Below are 20,553 nucleotides of genomic sequence, written 5' to 3'. Positions count from 1 at the left end.
GACTAGATATGAGGGATGCCGGTCAACTCGGGCGTTTGAGAGCCATTTGAGGGGGGCGTCTGGGTCAAATTTTGCGACGGAAAGTGACCTGGCAGCCCGCCCGGGCATATGAGGCGGGTTTAAGGCGCCCGGTTGTAGATGCTCTAAGGGCGTGTTTGGCAGCCGTTGCGGTGCAGCGTGGCTCAACGAAGCGTGGCTCACTAGAGGCTGAGTGAGGAAATGCATGGTAAAAACTAACATCTGCACATTGTTTGGTTGCCCGCATCTAGATCTCTCGCATTAGGTTGGCAATTTTGGCATAGTGTTTGATTGCCTGCATTGGCTCGCGTGATGCAACTACACAATGTTTGGTTGTATACGCGGGATATGATTAAGAGCTGACACTTGTACTTAACACACATAGTTACACCGTGCCTTGCGACTGCGGTGGACGGTGACTGTGGCATACGGTGACCACGGTGCCGCGTCCGACATGACGAGCACGGAGTCTAGGACGAGCATTCGTGTCGGTGCTGCGGTGAACTAGTTGCTAGCGTCGCTGCCGAAGAGAAAGTCTGTACGGAGGAGCGCTGGGGCAGAGGATGGGGGAGGAGAAATGCAGTGTGTGTCGGACCATGGTGATTGCTGTGGTGGTGCCGCGTTCGACACGACATGCACGGAGTCGTGTGCGAGCAACCCCGTCGGCGGCGCAGCGAACTAGTTGCTAGCCTCGTCCTCGCAAAGAAAGTCCGCACAGAGACAGTGGACAGAGGAGGAGAAATGCAGTGCTCGCGCCATGTCAGCGACAGTGCAGTACGGCGAGATAGAGGAGGCCAAGATGACCGACGCCGAAAACAATTACAATGTAGTAGGATGCAGACGAGAGAGGATAAAGGAGAAAAAAATATAGTGCACACCTACTTCGGCGTAAGTGCGGTAGGATCGTCGAAACAGAAGACTTACAACACAAATGTCATGTGGAATTGTGTGATGAAGCTGCCGGTCAAAGAAAATTTCAAACGGTCGACCGTAAGCGACAAATTTGACAAAATTCGTTCAAAATAGCTTCGAACATGAACACAAAATTGTGCATTTACGGTTAACGAAACTACGAACCGATCGCAAAAATGAAACCGCAATATCGATGTGCATCTTTTACCGTTGTATAGATTAGAAGGAAGAAGGGAAAAAGGAGATTAGGAAGGAGGTTAGTGGAGGTGGAAGAAGAAGCAGGTACATAGCTGGCGCTAGCTGTGGCTCAGCCCAGCCTGGCTAGTAAGCAAATGCCGATCTTTGCGTGCCCAGCTAGCCATGCCCAGAGGCACTTTAAATTCCGTGCCATGCTGACCTGACCGTGAACCTAGGTTTTTTCCACGCGGGCCTGGTATACATGCAACCAAATGCGTTCTTTATTCCACCGTATCCTCCTTTGCTTATTGGGATGTGTTAGAAATGGCCTTAGTTCGGGTTACACGGGTGCTTGCGCGTAGCCATGCACATGTTTCGGGTTACACAGGTACATGCTCATTTGCTCAATGTCCCGATCTCGGTTCCGATGGAAATCAGTCATCATCCGGTGACTATGACACTAGAGTGCGAACCACCTCTCCCGGAAGTTGGACTGGTAGGAGACCATGACGATGAGCAGCACGAGCAGGAGCCCGACGCCCCACGGCGACCCCCCGGCGCGGTGGATGGAGTCCCTCTCCGGCATCGACATGGACATCAGCTGGTCGACGCGCCGCCCGTCGCCGTCGCCTCCCGACAGCAGCCGCACCGCGAGGAGCAGCGCGAGCGGGGACACCATGAGCAGGAGCTTGCCCTGGTCGGCGAAGGTCTCCGCCACTGACTCGTAGCTCATGTACCAGGAGAAGCCGAGGAAGACGAACAGCACGAGTAGGAAGAAGCAGAGGTGCAGCGGCAGCTCCGGCGCCTGCAGGTGCCCCGACGACGAGCCGCCGTTGCTGTACGAGTTCCCCATAGGTCACTGGCCTCACCTACTACGGCTTCTTGATCGATAGAACTGAGGGGATGATCTGCAGGTGGTTTTTGAGGTTTTGAGAGAGGCGGAAGCTTTGGGATTCGACGATGGAGAGAGTTGGAGAGTGGACGACCGAGCGGGCGCTTATTTATAGACGAACCCGGGGCGACACGTGGCGAGCGCGCCGGCCAATCGGAGCAGCCGCCCCGGCACGGAGCACGTTCCGGCGGACCGGCCGGCCCTGGAGCGGCTGACGCGGCATGTCGGCACGCACGCACGTGGGCTCCGCGACGCGAGCGCTTTGCTTAGCCCGATCCCCGGCGCGTCGGGGCTAAGTAAAGCGCGCCCGTGCAGCACAGGGGCCACCGGCCGGTGACGGTTGGCGCAGTGGGGGGAGCGTGCGCCGTGGGGCGGAGGGTGCGCTGGCCGGTGCAGCGTCGACGGGATCTGCACATTTGTTATCTGAGCCGGTGTCCCCTTGAGCTCTGCCAAGATCTGCGGCCTCTGCGTCGTTAGTGGTTAAGAAAGCCCATCTTAAGTGGATACAACACAGCAGGTATGTCTTCTAGCAGTCGTGTTCCTGTGTATCATATCACTGGCCATGGCGAAAGATAACAAGATCTAGGACAGTCCACTGCAGAGCTATAGTATTTATTTATTATTACTACGGGCAACACGTACGTACGGATCGACCACTGTCCTGCTCCCTGCGTGATGGTCACGTGTGGCAAGTTATCTCTCGTCGCATCCCTTTTTTGCACTTATGCTTCGGACATGATCTGATCGACTGAAGGGGTGCTTGCGAGTGCTGCTCCACTGTTTTTTTTTTTGAGGGATGGTGCTGCACTACTGATTCGTTTCAAGGAGTTTTTTTTTTAGGGGATTCGTTTCAGGGAGATGAAAATGAGAGGAACCGGCAGGAGAACGGGCCATCTTCTCGGAGAGAACTAAGCCCACGCAGACAGAACAGGCCAAGACTCATTCATGACGTAGAATAACGCAAAGGCTATATCTCGCTTAGAGCGAGCCCGATGGAAGACTCGCCTGAAGGGTCATGCTAGTAGGTCGCGTCATAGATGGAGAAAAGAACCGGTTGCCCACTGGTTTTTCGGGGGGTTTCTTGTTGCTGTTTTTTATTGTTTTTTCTGCGGTTTTTTCCGTTTCTTTCTCTGCTTTTCCTTTTCTTTCTTTTTTCTTTGTGTTTTCTTTGGGTTTTCTTCGTTTATTTTTCTTTTTCACAAGATTTTTTCTTTTCTTTCTTTTTTGTCTTCATTTTTTTCGGTTTTGCTTATTTATTTCCATGTTTTCATCAGTTTTCTTTTGTTTTCTTTTGGGTTTTCACTGTTTCTCTATACATATTTTTGGAATATATCTAATACATGTTTAGCATTTTCAAGTACAAATATACATTTTTGAATACATGGTCAATTTTCTTTTTTAGACGCATGTTTTCAACATTTTTCAAATCCTTGATTAACATACGAGATTAACATTTTTAATACATAATCAACATTTTTTCTATATATTTTTAATTTTTTAAATGCTTTATTAACATATTCCAAATGAAACTATTAACATTTTTAATACATGGTCAATATTTTTTCTACACACATTTAAATTTTTCAAAATGCTTTATTAATATTTTTCAAATACTGCTCAACATTTTTAAATACTCCCTCCGTCCGTCCGGAAATACTTGTCATCACAATGAATAAAAGGAGATGTATGTAGATGTATTTTAGTTCTAGATACATCCCTTTTTGTCGATTTTGATGACAAGTATTTCCGGACGGAGGGAGTACTTGATTAGTATTTTATATACATTATCAAAGTTTTTTTATAAATTTTTAATACATGGTCAATATTTTTTGTACACATTTAACATTTTAAACATAATTTTTCATAAATTTTTAAAATGCTTGATTAAAAAAATATATACATGGTCACATTTTTTCTTACTTTTTAAATACATGGTCAATATTTTTATACACATTTAAAATGTTCAAATACTTGATTAAAAAAATCAAAACTTGTTCAATATTTTTTTTGGAACTCTTGATTAACATTTTGTAAATACATAGTCCAATTTTTCATAAACATTTTTTTGTATACATTTTTGTATACGTGATAAACATTTTTTCTATACGCATTTAACATTTTTCATTTAACATTTTTTGTAATATATATTGAGAATATTTTAAAGTATAAACAAAAGTAAAAAATAAAGCGAAAAATGAAAAGAGAAAATGTGAAAACAAAAGGAAAGAAGAGGTTGTAGCATCCTGCGTGTATGGGCCGACCCATCTCGACCTCCCCTTCAGTGAGTCTTCCCTCACACTAACTTGAAGTGAGGTATAGACATGCCTGTAGAATGACCTAGCCCTCTTCTCATTTCTAGGCAACGTCAGCTCATGGGCCGGCCTAACGCTCCGAGGGTTTGGGTGGCCATCTTTCATTTCATTTCATGTCAAAGCACAAAGTGCTCTCACTAAAGGCAATATTTAACTAAGGATTCCTTGAGATAACCCACTTAGGCAATCAGGTCTTCATTCGGGTGATTAACACCCACCACGACGAGTCTAGACCCCTTTATGTTCAGATTGTCGATGAAATACGGGCTAGAAAAGATGAGTTTAAAGTTACCATGTTCTGTCATGAAGGGAGGACCTCAAACAAAGAAGTGCACAGGTTGGTTCGATCTTGTCTTATAAATGGTATTGTCTGACATGTCTGCCGATAGATCCTCCTGACGAAATTTGTATCAAGAATACTTTTATTATTTGATCAATAAAGGGGTACAATCTTTTCTCAAAAATAAAAACTTAGGTAATTGGGTTGAATGAAATTTCTTCCAAGCTACGAGATCAAACTACAAACATCACAAGGATAGCTTGTCTCGTGTCGATGAATTGGCCGGCGACACATTGCCGAGCATCTAAAAGGTACTTGAGGTCCACTCCACAACATGATTACACCTCGCTCGATAGGGGCTCGCGGTCAAGTCTGGTTCTCTAGGGTGCATGTCGATCTGTTGCATGGTTTTGTTAACAATCCCAATTGTGACAATTGCTAGCATCACAAACTGTCAAACAAATCCACCGATGGATATTCACCCCCTACCCATGTTTTTTGTTTTCACTTCAACAACAAGGACAGTCACGTATAAGCAACAATATTTTTGTCTGGGGTTATTTTATCAAGATTTTGAATGGTCAACTTGATTGCCAACCTATGTTGTGCTCGACTAGCATGTAAATTAAGCGGTAAAAAAGATGCCATCATGTTCGAAAAGCTTCAGTTAAGCACCGTATTTTCACTATTATTGCATGGGTCCATGGTCTAGGTGCCCTTTAATTTCTATCCCCTAGGAGTGCTTCAATATGCATGTTTGATAACTAGTTGCATGAAGTTGAAGATAAATTAAGATCAAATCTTTGTCAGAATGGTAGCACTTTCTTGTTTACTATGCAAGAATGATTGGCATGGCCATTCACAACAAGAATGTCTTTTCTCCATTGTAGGTTATAGTATTACACATGCATTGATTTCATTCTTAGTATTTCTGCGAGAAATGTGAGTCGTGAGTTGGTGGCAGTGGTGTCTGGTTTGCATGTAAATTAAGCAGTAGCCAGAGGTGTTTACCTACCATGGATGACAATCTTGTTTCTAATTGTGCCCACACCTATGATATTCATACATTTTCACTTATGATTAAACTGTGTTTGCTTGTGTACTTTTGTCTCGTTAAATTGATGCGGTCATGAGTTTTTTTTTAAAAAGGAGGATGACCCCCGGCCTCTGCATCTGGGCGATGTATGGCCACTTTATTAATTATTCTCATAAGATCTTACAAAATCAATACAACAGTAAGACTTTAAAATGGGAGAGATTTTCACTTCCCGGCCTCTGCACCAATCAGGGATGCATACGGTCATTTTAGTATGAGTACCAAGATAAACATGGTCCTCAGAATTTTTTTAAATGAGTATCAAGATATTTCTTGATGATAGGTTTCACCATACACCAAGCTTGATCCTCAATAAATAGGGGAAAACCCCTGTGCATCACCTATCAATTCTAGGAATTGAACTCGGGTCGCTAGGCTGCACAACCGCATGCCCAACCACTGAGCCAAGGCTCTCTTTGCAAAAAAATGGGAGAGATTTTCACTTCCCAGCCTCTGCACCAATCAGGGATCCATACGGCCATTTTAGTATGAGTACCAAGAGATACATGGTCCTCAGATTTTTTTTAAATGAGTATCAAGATAGTTCTTGATGATAGGTTCCACCACACACCAAGCTTGATCCTCAATAAACGGGGGAAAACTCTTGTGCATCACCTGTCAATTCTAGGAATTGAACTCGGGTCGCTAGGCTGCACAACCGCAATGCCCAACCACTGAGCCAAGGCTCTCTTTGCAAAATAAATTCATTTTATATAAATGCACCTAAATGATGGTAAAAAACTACACAATTGGATATATCTTTTATTTTTTCTCTTAGTGAGAGCACAATTTAAACATCTTTTGCTGAAAGTATATAGCCAAATTTGTCCAACCCATTTAAAAAGACGTGGTACCATAATCAACCATAAATACAATATGTTTTTTAAACAACAAATACAATATATGCTGGATGATAATTTTGAAGTTGGAGTTTTTTTTATGTTCCACCTGGTACCTAATTTAGCAGTCATGTCACATCATTGATGTTTGTTTTGGGCAAATAGAAATGTGATATTTCATCTATGAACATCGATGTCCATTAATTCCTAGTGTCTTAATTTTCGTCCCGGGCTCCACATAGCCCCATATTATATTTAATAAAATACATATAGTTTTCCACGAGAGAGCCGAAATCGTAGTTGCTTTTTTTCCACATAAATCCAAATGGTTTTCCAACAATATATATGTAGGTTTATCCTTCATTTTTAAATTTTCATTGAAAATATATTAATTTGGAAGTTATATATGGAAGAAAATTTCGTGCACAAATACGAATGGTAACTCTATTTCTGGGTCACATATTGAAATGTGTATCAATATATTTTGTATGTACATATCATACATCCGGAATTCTACATATATACATTTAGATCTTTTCAAAATTAACTGAGATTCGAAAATATAGTTTTTGATTCTTTACACCAATGTAGTGTATGTTGTTTTTGTTATTCATTCCTTGCTAGTTCCTAGTATTCATCATTCATCTCCAAAATATGCAAACAAAAATGATGGCGTAATTTATGTGTCTCTTTCCGTTACCTACTACCCCACCCGTTCCTAAATATAAGCCCTTTTAGAGATTCCAATGAAATCTACATACGGAGCAAAATGAGTGAAAATGTACACTCTAAAATACGACTATATACATCTGTATGTAGTCCATAATGAAAACTAAAAAAAAGGGAGTACAATCTATGTGTTTGTTCATTGTGCATGTACACCTAGGAACATGAAAGTAAGCTTGAAAACAAAATTACTACTCTCTCCGTCTCATAATGTCAGACTTTTTTGACACTACACAAGTGTCAAAAAAACGTCTTACATTATGGGACGGAGGGAGTACATAAGAGTCCTAGTTTGCATGCAAGTGAGAAAAGGAAGTCACAGAAAACAAAATAAGCAATAAGGCAGGGAAGTGGATTTTCCGCTCTTGGGAGTATGAAAATATATGTACTGTATTGAGTTTGGTATGTACCAGGGAAAGTATGTGGAAAATAATTTATTTGTGGTCTTGGTAAAGGAAAAAAGTGCATTATCTCGCATGTAAGAGTGTTTCGATCTGTTATTTTCTGCAGCTCGCAAATGAAATACGATTTTCACAAAAGTTGAAATCGAGAAACATACTTGAGTCATTTGTACAACCTCTGTTCCTAAATATAAGTCTTTGTAGAGATTTCACTATGAATCACATACGGATGTATATAGATGCATTTTAAAGTGTAGATTCATCCATTTTGCTTCGTATGTAGTTCATAGTAAAATCTCTACAAAGACTTACATTTAGGAACGGAGCGAGTATATGTGATACAGTATTTTTTTAAAAAACTTTATGTGTGTGTATATCATAGCGAGTAGGTTAAGGAAATACAAGGACTGGTGGATGCACGTGTCACATTCATGCGCGGATGCAGGCATAGACGATGTGCATGGGCAGGTGCTGTTACTGCTGTGCATGTTGGGAGTGCCCGCTCAGATTTGTGCATATGCATCACTGCCTAGTACAGTTTCCGTGGGCAACACACACTAGTCTGCATTATGTTGCCAAAAGGAGATAGAATCCACAGATGGATCCTAAATCTTGAATCCAAGGAGCACCCACTTTCGGATGCCGAGAACAGTTCGACGCTGTGGAGACAATCAATTCGGTAGCTGGGAAATGCATGCATGGTCAATTTGCAGGCAAGAATCATTCAAGTGGTAAGCAGCGCATGGACATTCGTTAGGCTGGCCTTGCGTCTTTGGGCAAACCCTCGGAGTAAATGTTGTCAGCAACCGCTAGGTGCTACTAGCAGCTGCCGCAGCGCTGCATGCTGGCACTACTCCAAAAAGCAAATGATAAGGATAACTGTCAGCTAAAGTGGCAAAAACTGAATAGCATTTCGAGGATGGAGACAAGTCCCTAGAGGAAAAAAGGGCAACTTTTGGTTTGAATGGACGGACAGACGCACCAGAAAATTAGTGCTAGGACAGACATATGCATCAGTCCATATATACTTATCGATGCGAATTGGAAAGAAGATTAAAAATGCTGGAAAATGTGCTCAAGAATATGAAAATGAAAATGACAACACTCCCCATTTTCCCTTTCGTTCCATTTATTTCCCCTCCGTTTTTCCTTACAAAGCAATCTAAAGCGATGCGAGAAGAGCAGGACGAATGAGTACGTACTCTAGTAGGAGAAAGAAAACACTGCAAAAATTGACACCCAAGGAAAAAGAATCTCTCCGCTGATCGATCGAGCTAAACGAATTCACGAGCTAGAGAAAAAAAAGAATTAACCTTCGTTCTTGGTCTTCACGAACCAGCTAATTAATCAACCGCGCCGTTCTTGGAGAATTACAGGGTGAGATCCAGGCTCACGTTTGCCCTGTTCTCCGCGGCTTCTCCCCCGTGGCGCGCGGCCTCATGCTGCGAAGACGACGATGCTGATGACGCCGACGACGCCGAGCCGGCTTGTCCTCTTCTTTCCCACGCCACCGCCATGTCGTCACGCCCGGCAAGAGTCAAGGGCGTTGGCCGCTCTTGCCGCGGCGCTGCTGGTGTCGCCACGCTGACGCCCGGGACCCGCCAGAGCGCCGACGCCGGCACCGGGCTGCCGTTGATCGGCTGGGACACGGAGCCGGGGCCGCTGCCGTAGTACCTGGGCACCGCCGCTGGCATGGTGGGCGCCAGGTGGTGGTGGTTGGACCACGAGGGGTAGTGCGGCGGCGGCTCGTAGCGGCCCATGTGCGGCGGCCCGGCGACGAAGCGGTGGTGGTAGCCGCTGCCGAAGGCGGGGTACGCGTGGGCGGGGTAGTGACCTTGCATGGCCATGGCGCTCTGGAACTGCGCGCGCTTCGCGTGCTGCCGCTCCCTCTTGTGCGCGTTCTGGTGTCCTCCCAGCGCCTGCGACGTCGGGAAGTTCCGGCAGCAGTAGTGGCACTCGAACTTGCGACCACCGCTGCCGCCACTTGCACCGGCCGACGCCGACGCCGACGCCGACGCCGCCGCCGCTGCCTGGCCGGGAGCAGTGGAGCTGACAGCGGCAGCATCGCCGTCGGTGACGGAGGAGGCCGCGCCGTCGGGTGGAAAGTCGAAGCCGAAGAGACGGATGGACGACGTGGGGCTCGACCCGCCGGCCTCCATCGCCGGGGGCGGCTTGGGCCGCACGAACGGGAGCTGCGAGAAGGAGTCGATGTCGACGGCGCCGTTCGCCGCATCTCCGGGAAGGCTGTTCGTGGCGTGCTGCCCATCTTGCTCGCTCATGGCCATGGGAGAGCGCGAGCTGGCCTCACTCCTCCTAGCTAGGGTAAGCAGTGTCGCCAGCCGTGTCGTGCGCTAGGGATGGAAGGGGCGCTAGGTAGCGCTGCAGCTACAGGGGATTCTTCTCTTGGTCTTCCTATACTGTTGCGCGATGGTAATATGTTGGGATCGATGGAGCTGCGGAGCTAGGGAGCTGCGTTGATGTATGGGCCATCTTGTTGGAGGGGTTAACTTCGGGTGGGGTGGAACGGGACCAGTTTTGAGGTAGGGTTGACAACGAAACTGTTTAATGTTTTTGTGTTGTTGGTCACATTGGAGATGTAATATTGGTTGAACCATGTTATGTGCATCTTATGTAATATCTCTATTTCCATGCTATGCTCGAATAAATATTTGTTGTCGTTTTCGCGGCGGATCTGTATTTATGTGCTGCACCAATCTAAAAACCAATTTGAATATGATACATCACGATGCCAAACAAAAAGAAGCGAGTGATAAATAAATAAAACTACAATTTAAGGCATAAATCATCAAAATTTAAATTCTGAATTCGTCTCTGGCCACCGCGTGATCTGACCTTATCCTCCTTCGGATAAACTAGCTTTGCTAAGATGCACCCCCATTTTCTAGTCAACTTTTCGACTGGTTCAACCAAACCAATGCCCTCTTAGGACAAGTGTGTGTTTTAACCCTCAACTATCGGGTGAGTGTACATATTATCGTCGAGAATTTTAAAAGTGGATAAATTCTACCCATCACCTTAATTTGGGTAAAATACTAACATGAACCAATCCCTAACTCACTTTAGCCTGGTCTTAGAAACATGTCACCTATATGTGTCTCACACTTCTCATTCAAAAACCAGATATAAAAAGAAGTTCCTTTTAAAGCTTCAAAATTATAAATATTTCCATCAATTAAAATACCAAAAAATACTTCATTGATATTTAAAATTTAAAATAAATTAACCCCCCCCCCCCCCCCCCCCAATTGGAACTTGTACCGATGTTTTATATTTTTGTGAAAAAAAGTAGAGAGTTATAGCTTTTGGAAGTAAAAGGTTGGGGTTTTCAGGGCTCTTTGATTTGCAGGATTCTAAATACGGAGGAATAGGAAAAGCACGGAATTGCAATGTCATGCCCATTTGGATCCTTCATTATTTTTGTTTGTTTGATTGCACTACGGGGGAAACAAATGATTCCCTTCAAGAGGTTTGAGTGAATTCTAAAATTCATATGAAATGTACACAAAAGTCCTTGGGGAAAAACACTTTGACATTGAAACCTTTGACATTGAAACTGATGTATTAACTCACTTGCATTGTTTAGCTGTATTTGTATCACCTCGTGTGCTAAAAGAATTCAATCGCCAAGTGGTACTTCAAATGGTACTCCATCATGGCGTATATTTCATTGAAAAATCACTTAATTGTGTTCTTTTAACACACAAGAATTCAATTTGTGTTTGGGGTGCAGAAATATTTCATCATGGTGCAAACCATTACAATGGACTGGGCTCTGTCCCATTTTTCTATCTATAATATTTGATACGCAGGCTGTGTGTATTCGAGACTTTTTTTTTGAAAAATCACTACTGGAAGAACCAACCGTCGGCGCCGGGCGGCTACTGAGTTGGTTGGACCCCTAGACCTTTTAGGAATAAACCCTTGATCCCAAGGCATATTTTTCCTAGTATGAGGCCATATATGTTTCATCATAATGCATTGTCTTGTGGCGACTTTGTCGTAATCCCCATGCTCCACGAGTCCAATCTTCACTGAGCATTGTGTGAGTGAGTGAATGCGTGTGTGAATGTGAGTGTGTGTGTGTGTGTGTGTGTGTGTGTGTGTGTGGTTGGGCGGGTGGGCGGGTGTGGGTGTGTGTGGATGTGGGCGCGCACGCGTATATCCGTTGTATTTGGCTTGTCCTTGGAATTTTTTTATATCGCGATGTTTCATTCCCTACTCGGAATAACCACCGTTGCCGTACTAAATGGTGAGTCCATCTAATTAGGTGAAAAAAAAGAAGAAATAAAGGATTAATGAGTGGTTGCAAGGTCTAATCTCACTTGGCAGGTTAAACTTTTTAATGCTGGTGAAAAAGAAAATTATATGAACTCTGAACATGTATCACATTCTAAAATGACATAAAGTAATTCCTATATGGTTATATACAACTTACTAGGTGATCTCCACTAACCCATTTTTTCAAATGCAAGCAATGCAACCACAACATGCAACCATGTATGAGAAAAGGCTCACTTGAACATGCAACCATGCATGAAATATATGCATCTTTACAACTATACAATAATTGAATATAAAAAGCATATGTATTTTCAGTTTCAGTTCTTATAGTACTCCCTCCGTCCCAAAATTATTGTCTTAGATTTGTCTAGATACGGATGTATCTAATACTAAAATGTGACTTGATACATTCGTATTTAGATAAATCTAAGACAAGAATTTTGGGACGGAGGGAGTATTATGTTAAATATTCATATTTCAAATAACCAAATCTCACTAAAACATATTGCAACAAATAGCCGCATCAAAATGTGGGATATCATCTAGTTATGTTAATTCATATGCAATCTCTCCTTATAGCTTCTCAATCTCCACCTTGTAACAAGACGATTCCTCATGAATTCCTACGGGCAAACTCATAGACTTGTAGCTATGGAATATTTCTGCACCCCAAACACAAATTGTGTTCCGTTAACAACATAATGATTTGAAGGATTTGGCAATAAGTTGAATTCAAGCATTTGATGAAAATATTGATTGTCCCAAGTCGGATCAATACTTTATACTTCTCCTTTGTTAGAACCATCTCCAAAACCTCTTGTGCAAAAAAGATTGGTTCAATTTTTAGCGATGGACTCCAGGGCTGAGCCTAGGTTCAAGACATCGTGGGCGCCTTGGGAACCCTGGCCACGATCCAATACATTGAGCTCTGGAGGCATGTGCTCCCAATCGCCCTCTTTGATCAGTCGGACAGTCTACAATGGCGCTGGACGGCTAAGGGCCTCTATTCAGCAAAGTCTTGCTACGAAGCCCTATACCTAGGCTCCACCACATCTCCACGGGCAGCACTTGCATGGAATACTTGGGCCCCTCTCAGCGTCAAATTCTTCATATGGTTGACCCTACAAGACCGATGTTGGACCAACGAGAGGCTGGGATGCCACGACCTGCCACACAACCCTGCTTGTGTGTTCTGCGATCAAGCTACTGAGTCCATGCAACACCTCCTGATCGGCTGCCCCTTCCCCCGCTTGGTCTGGCACAATGTGTTCCCTAAGCTTCGGCTAACCGCCAGCATCCGGGAAGGTGACGAGCCCTTCTTTGATTGGTGGCAAGCATCCACACCGTCAGCCTCGGCTTCTCTTCGCAAAGGTACTGCCTCCCTTGGGATGATCGTGGCCTGGACCCTCTAGAAGCATAGGAATGCTTGCACTTTCGACAACGAGCGACCCTCTACTGTCGAAGCTACCCGAGCTGCCCTTGCGGAAGCTAAGATGTGGGCTTCGGCAGGGGCGAAGGGGCTACGCGTTTTCATTTTTGAACCACCTTGAACGATACTTGTATCTTTGCTTTTGCTAGTCTAGCCATAATTCTAGTGTGTGACTGGCTCTAGCTTGTAACTCTTTTCTCCTATCAATGCAATGACACACACTTTGCTTATTCGAGAAAAAAATATATTTAGCTATGGATGAATCGTCCAACCAATAATTTTGTGCATGTTCCACCTTCTCCACTCCCTCTTTTTTTTCACGAATTTTCTCCACTCCCTATTTCACCCTTTAATCCGAATCACAACGATCAATGCGTAGCGCCTACATGCATGAGATGGCAGGTTGATGATGTGGATAATTGTGAGAATGAAAATAAAATGAAGTGGCAAACATATGTGACTTACTACTATGTAACAGTGCTGTATGAATACAACAAACAGTTAGGTGAATGAATTGAGGGCTTCAACTCTACGTTCGTGATGTCTGGGAGCACAAGCAAAACTACAACTGGATCGGTTATCTCCACTGGGCTTGTATTGAAAGCTGACATAGAGTTGTGCATGTGTTAAGGGTTGGGGAGCACACCATGATAATGAATCGTGATACTATTTAAAACCTTGGTATGCGTAGTTATCATGCGCGTGCAAATTGTCAGCAAGAACTGCTGCGTCACACAGCAGGTTGGACGCATGTGTATGTAGCTACCCCGACGACCGACAACTAACATACTAAATACCGTTCATAGATACCTACCTAATAGCGGCAGCAGGATGCAGACGCTACATCCATACCAAGTGCATCCTCTATAAGTCCATGGTTTGATTGGAGTATGGTGAATTGTCGAATTGTTACGGGCATCTCCTACGCGGGCTACTAAAACGGGCACTGCGTCTTTGTTCGTGGACAGTGATACGGAAGCCGGTTATTCAACCGTGTCTGCATACATTTCAAAGTGAATTTAAATAAATTGGACGATTTTCATGCAAACACAATGATTTTCATTTAAGTGAGACCAAATTCATTACATTTTGACATATTTTAACTAAGGACGCGTCTAGGGAGCAGCCGTGTGCTCCCTAGCGTTTCCTGGCGGCCTGCCCTGATAGGCCCCGAAAAGGTAAGTTTCTGTCCCCCCTCGATCAGAAAGGGGACGTTCCCCCGCAATCACAACCTGCTCCACCACCCCGACTCACGTGATTCTTTTCCATCCTACTTTTCTCCATCCCCACCTCTCCTCCCCTCCTATTCCCTTCCAGCCGTCCCAAAAGAGAGACATCTTCTTCTCCCCCAAGAAAGAGGCAAGGTTCATCCTGCTCAGATCTCAAAAGCTTCAAGCCTGCAATACGGACGGCGTCCATGAAACTGTTGATCTAAACACATCTAGAAGCAGCAGAAGCAGGCAAGTTCAGAGGTAAAAAGCTGTAGATCTGCTCACCTTCCCCAAGCCCCAGCCCTCTCCAGCATCTTCTGTAGAAAAAAATGGAGCTGCTTCTTGATTTTCTCCATCTGTGTTTCGTCCTGTTTTCATATGAACGATTTTTAACCCTGTGTTGATTATTGAATCATCTGCCTGCTTCTGCTGATTGTAAGCATGTGTCAAGTAGAAAAAAAAGGATGAACATCATGGCTGATGGTTGATGGGTTGTAGAAAGTAACTTGCATCGTAACCTGTATGAAGTTAGGCAAAAAAAATATTGTCTGCAGCAACTTGCATTGTAAACCTAGGCAAAAAAAATCATTGCTTGCATTATCAGCTTGTAAAAAAAATGAACACTAGGCAAGTAATACTGTGAAAAACATGCAACTCATGGCTGATGGAAAAGCAACTTGGAATAAAGAGGTAGGCAAGAAAGCTATTGTGAAGAAGCAAGTGATGTATAAAAGCTAAAATCTACTACAAATGGTTTATCGTTGGTACTTTTATTCACTAGTGACAAAAAAAAGTGAGGTTTAATTTACCTTTCCAATAAGGTGTAGGTTGCATGATCGTACAACAGTTGTTGTTGTTGTGATCTTGCAATTGGCGGGGAACAATGCGGGTGGATGCAACATATATTGCTATTTTGATCCTGCAAAAAATAAATGGCAAAAGAAATTTCCTATAGAACTACTATAAAATGGATGTATCAGTTGCAGCACGAAGAAACAATTCACGACCTCGACAAACAGATTGCTTGGAAAAGCGACTACACAAAGACAGTGATAACCAAAGTTGCTCCCAGTACAAACTTTAAGAGAAAAACAAAGTACTGAACATAAAAAGGGACAAACATATGTTGCCCATGACTGCTGCTATTCTTAAGTTTTTTCTGACACAAAACATGCTGCTGCTCTCTCTGTTTTTTGGTGTGAAATCCATGCTGAAAACACTCCAAAAAAATGTCTATTCTCTGGCATCTAGCTTGCTTCCCCCTTGAGATCCTTGAAAACCATGCATATGTATGAGTTGCCTGCATTTTAAAATGATAAAAGGTTAGTAAAAATTATGATACAATCAAAAAATAGATGCTCAAAAGAAGATGCTGTCTTATCATTCAGTTTGTGATTTTCAGCAACAACAAAAAATGTTCTATGTTGAAGTCATTCTTACAACAACAAAAAATGCTATCTTATCATTCAGTTGTGATTGCCTGGGTTTAGTTTCTTACTTGATTGACATCAAACTAACTAGCTTTGGTTTTTCTGGTTTAAATGTTGCACATGCTGTAAAAAAGATGATTGACCTAAATGAGGAACCAGATGATATGGATATTGGTGATCCAGTGAACTCTACACAACAGGCTGCTCAAAATCCTGAGTTAACCGGTGATTCTCCTACTCCTCATATAGTGCAAAATGCCACAACTCCTGTGGCAAAAACAGTGGAGACAGATGAGCAAGCACCTGCAGCGCAAGAATCTAAGACTGATGGCCATACCCTTGATGGCACGGATGCCGCGGGTGATACAAGTGTGACTGTTGGTAATGGTTTGACAGGCTTTGGTGCTGAAAATGATGAAGAGGCTTGGTCACAACCGAAGGAGCCTCATGTGGGCATGAGGTTTGACACTTTGGAAGGCGCAAAAGAGCACTACAATGCATATGCCTTGCAGATTGGTTTTTCAATCAAAATGAATACTTCAAGGAAGGCTGTGAAAACTGGAGTGTTGATAAAACAACAGTTTGTTTGCAACAAGTTTCGAAAGCCTGAAGCTGATGACGGAGGGGCAAAAAAAATTCCTGTGCTGGATGATATCGTTGAGCAAACAAAAGATGATGATGAAGACGAGGATATTGTCTTTCTTGATGATGATAATAAAACCAAAAAGAGGAGCAAGAAGCGGAAGAGAGATAAAATAGTGCAAACTGGTTGCAAAGCTAAGATGGTTGTCAAACTGATAGATGGCAGATGGGAAGTGATATATTTTGTTGGCGAGCACAACCATCCACTAGTTGACAAACCAAGTTTGACTAAGTACTTGAGATCGCACCAATGTATCCCACCAGAAGAAAAGGCATTCCTTACCCACCTACATAACTGCAACTTGACAACAGGTCTATAACCATATTACCCTTCTCTCCGACAATTTTAACTGCCCAGACTTGCCCAAGTATTGTATCCATCTTGCTTGCAGCATGTGTGTGATTTGCCAGACTAAGCACACAAAACATGCTTGTTTTTTATGAAAAAAGGTCTGCTACCCATTAAAACTTGCCTTGTTTTTAAGTATTATTTGCCTGCTCTTGATCAGAAAACAAACGCGATGGGTCGTGCCTCTGTTGTCTTGTCTTTGTTGTGAAATGTGGTAGATGGACTTGCCTATAAATTGTCTGTTAGTTGCTCAATGTATATTTACTACCTGCCTACCCGCCTTTTGTGCAAATGCATGTTAGTACAAACCACAGCCCAAAAATAAGTTTGTCTGACTGGTTTTATGAAGCTTGTTCTTCTATTTCTTCTACCTGCCTACCTGCATGTTTGTTGTGTTAGTTGCTTGTACATTAGGATGAAAATGCCTAAAATATCCACCTGAGTTGACTGTTCTTAGTTGTGTTAGTTGGTGAAAGAAATCAAAATTGTTTTTTTGTACTGTTCTTAGGTAACAAGGGTTTGACCACCATTTTGACTTCATTTTGACTCCATTGAATGCAGGGCGCATGATGCACATCATGTCAGACTTCTATGGGACAGAGCTAATTGTGCCTTATGGAACTAAGCACATTACAAACCTGAAGACGGTCTTGAACAAGGATGCTACAAGAGAAGGCGACATGATAGAGACAGTAGCATATTTCAAAGATCAGCAAAGAGAAGATCCAGACTTTTTTTACAAGATAAAGTATGATGAAGAAGACAGAGTGGAGAATATTTTCTGGGTCGATGGTGCAGCAAGGAAGGCATACGTGGAAGCTTATCATGATTGCATCTCCTTTGACACAACATACATGACTAACATGTACAACATTCCCTTTGCGCCGTTTATTGGAATTAATAGACATGGGCAATCATTTATGTTGGGCTGTGGTTTCGTTAGGCAAGAGTTGGCTTCTAGTTTTGATTGGCTATTCGAAACCTTCCTTGAAGCAATGCATGGAGTAGCGCCAACCAACATCATAACCGACCAGGACATTGCAATGGCGTAGTCAATTAAGAAAATCTTCCCTACAAGTGTGCACCGCTGTTGTCGCTGGCATATTATGAAGAAAGCACAAGAGAAGCTTGGGCCATTGTTGGGACGAAACCCTGGCTTGTCTAAAGATTTCAACAATTGTGTTGACTTTAGCTTTACACCACAGGAGTTTGAGGCAGGTTGGTGTGAGCTGATGATGAAGTATGAGGCTATGACTGACTCCCACTTTGAGAATCTATACAAGTACCAAGAAACATGGGTGCCCTGTTACTTCAAGCATCAATTCTTCCCTTTCTTGCAGTCAACACAACGCAGTGAGGGGTTCAACGCTGTCCTTAAGCGTTATGTGAACCCACACAAGTCCATCTTGAACTTCGTGAAGCAATATCAGAAAATCCAAACACACATACTAGTTCGAGAGGGTGCGAAGGATTACAGGACATGACATTTGCAAAGTGAAATGTGGTCATCTTACCCAATTGAAAAGCAAGCCTACAATTCATACACTAGAGACTTGTACGAGAAATTCCGCGATGAATTTCAGTTGACTACAAGGTACAACGTGCGACCCCACGGTGAACACTTGTATGAGCTTTACCCCAATCAAGAATGGGTTGCTAAGTATGGTTCTAGGAGCTATTTTGTGACTGTTGAAACTAGTGCTGGAGACTACAGATGTGAGTGTTGCAAGTTTCATAGGGATGGGATGCTTTGCTGCCATATATTGAAGGTTTTCAACCATCTTGGGGTTGATGAAATCCCAACGCAGTACATCAAAAGAAGATGGACACCTCTAGCAATCACGGATGCACCGCCTGCTGTTGAGGATAAGTCTGATGAGTTGCCGGAACAATCGAAGAAAGAACTCCGTCATGCAAACTTGATGATGGACTTTGGTGGACTTGCTAAGGTTGCTAGTGCATCGGATGCTGCGACAAATATTGTAAAGAAGCATATGCGTGGAGCGCGTCACGAAATAAAGAATCTCAGCCTGTCAAGGAAAAAGAAAACAGCAGCCCCTCCCAGTGGACCGACTGGTGGGCCACCGCCATCAGCTGGTGGTCCTGTGCCACCAATGACAAATGCTTCAGCAAGTAGTGGCAACGCACCACCAAAAGCTGCGCAAGCCCCTGCTAGTGCTAGGCAGCGTCAAACTATTTCTGCCCAACAGCCAAAAAATGCAACATCACTACCTACAAACAGTATGGGGCAGGGTGTGCATCCACACACATTAGTTGGGGGTGCACCAGTGCACAAGGGGTCTGCGGTGCCAAGCTCGTTCGCTGCAGGGCAACAGTTAGGATTTGTACCTCAGAGTATGGGATCTGCGCCACAAACCAGGGGGCCTGCACCACAACTGTTGGCGACTCCGACCCTAAACAGTGGGCCTGGCCAAAAACTGAGGGGGGCTCCGCGACAAATGTTCAGACCTGGAACACTAACCATAGAGCCTGAACCAACAACGATGAGGGCTCCCCAAACAACCTACTGGCCTGCACTACCACTTAGGGGGGATGCACCACCATCCATGGTTACTACACGAGCAGACATGAGTCGTCTTACAAATGCTGGCCTTGCAGCATTCCCTACAGATTCTGCAACAATTGCTTGTGCTTCTGGGCTGTATATAACTTCTACTACTGTGCAACAAGCACATGTTGCCCCAGTCTCATCTTCTTTGGTGCAACCTCCTGGTGGACATGCACGCCAACCACTCAACATGGAATCCCTACGTGCAGCTGTTGCAGCAGCGCAAGGTGGTTCTACTACACCTGACACCCGAGTTCCTAGAGACCCCCCAAAATCGACTACAAAAGGGAGAACGAAGTCGAAAAGGTTGCAATCAGCACTCGAGCTGCATCCGAAGAGGAAGAACAAGTGCAGTTACTGTGGGTCTTACAACCACAACAGTGCACTGTGCCCCACAAGATTGGCGTGATGAACACCACAGGAATACGGGAACACAGATGGAGTTTCGATTATGAAAGACAAAAAAATGAGCAATTACTAGATGCCCGATGATATGTTTACCCTCATTTGAATTACTGTCTTTCATGCAAAAAAGACAACTTGCTTTTTAAGCCTGTAAGGTTCAAAAGTGCTCTGGATAACTATATTAGTACAATGGATTGCGTGATTATTATGTTTAGATTGCCTGGTACTACAGTTAAACAGATTGGTGTTAAATATGAGTGTTCCATGACTACATTTCACCGTGGAAAAAAGTAGGCAAATTCTGTTTTGGTGTTATTGCAAGTTACAGAATGGTTTCAGGCAACTCCTTGATTGTTCAAAAAATATGGGTGTTCCATGACTACATTTCACCATTGAAAGGTAGGCAAATTCTGTTTGGTGTTGTTGCAAGTTACAGAATGGTTTCAGGCAACTCCTTGAATGTTCAAAAAATTACATATGACTTCTGGAAAAAGGGCGATGATGAAAATATTATTCATGTAAAAATAATGCTGGCAAACTTCAGTTTGTACGCGAGCAAAAAG

General features: G+C 43.6%; 2 protein-coding genes across 2 annotated transcripts; both read right to left on the bottom strand.

Moving 5' to 3' along the window:
- Window positions 1-1,370: 1,370 nt before the first annotated feature.
- LOC123116249 (uncharacterized) lies at window positions 1,371-2,067 on the bottom strand. Its single transcript, XM_044537231.1, has one exon. The coding sequence runs from the start codon at window positions 1,958-1,960 to the stop codon at window positions 1,568-1,570; it is 393 nt and encodes a 130-aa protein (XP_044393166.1). The 5' UTR covers window positions 1,961-2,067; the 3' UTR covers window positions 1,371-1,567.
- Window positions 2,068-8,839: 6,772 nt separating this feature from the next.
- On the bottom strand, window positions 8,840-10,158 carry LOC123116248 (zinc finger protein 8). The gene has a single exon (XM_044537230.1). The coding sequence runs from the start codon at window positions 9,936-9,938 to the stop codon at window positions 9,024-9,026; it is 915 nt and encodes a 304-aa protein (XP_044393165.1). The 5' UTR covers window positions 9,939-10,158; the 3' UTR covers window positions 8,840-9,023.
- Between the last annotated feature and the right edge of the window lie 10,395 nt (window positions 10,159-20,553).

The sequence above is a fragment of the Triticum aestivum genome, chromosome 5B, assembly GCF_018294505.1.
Source record: "Triticum aestivum cultivar Chinese Spring chromosome 5B, IWGSC CS RefSeq v2.1, whole genome shotgun sequence".
In the NCBI taxonomy this organism is placed as follows: Eukaryota; Viridiplantae; Streptophyta; class Magnoliopsida; order Poales; family Poaceae; genus Triticum; species Triticum aestivum.
This window is presented reverse-complemented; position numbering and strand designations above follow the sequence as displayed.

Excerpts from the sequence above, each read along its gene's own strand:
- LOC123116249 (XM_044537231.1), bottom strand. The coding sequence starts at position 1,960 with ATGGGGAACTCGTACAGCAACGGCGGCTCGTCGTCGGGGCACCTGCAG.
- LOC123116248 (XM_044537230.1), bottom strand. The coding sequence starts at position 9,938 with ATGGCCATGAGCGAGCAAGATGGGCAGCACGCCACGAACAGCCTTCCC.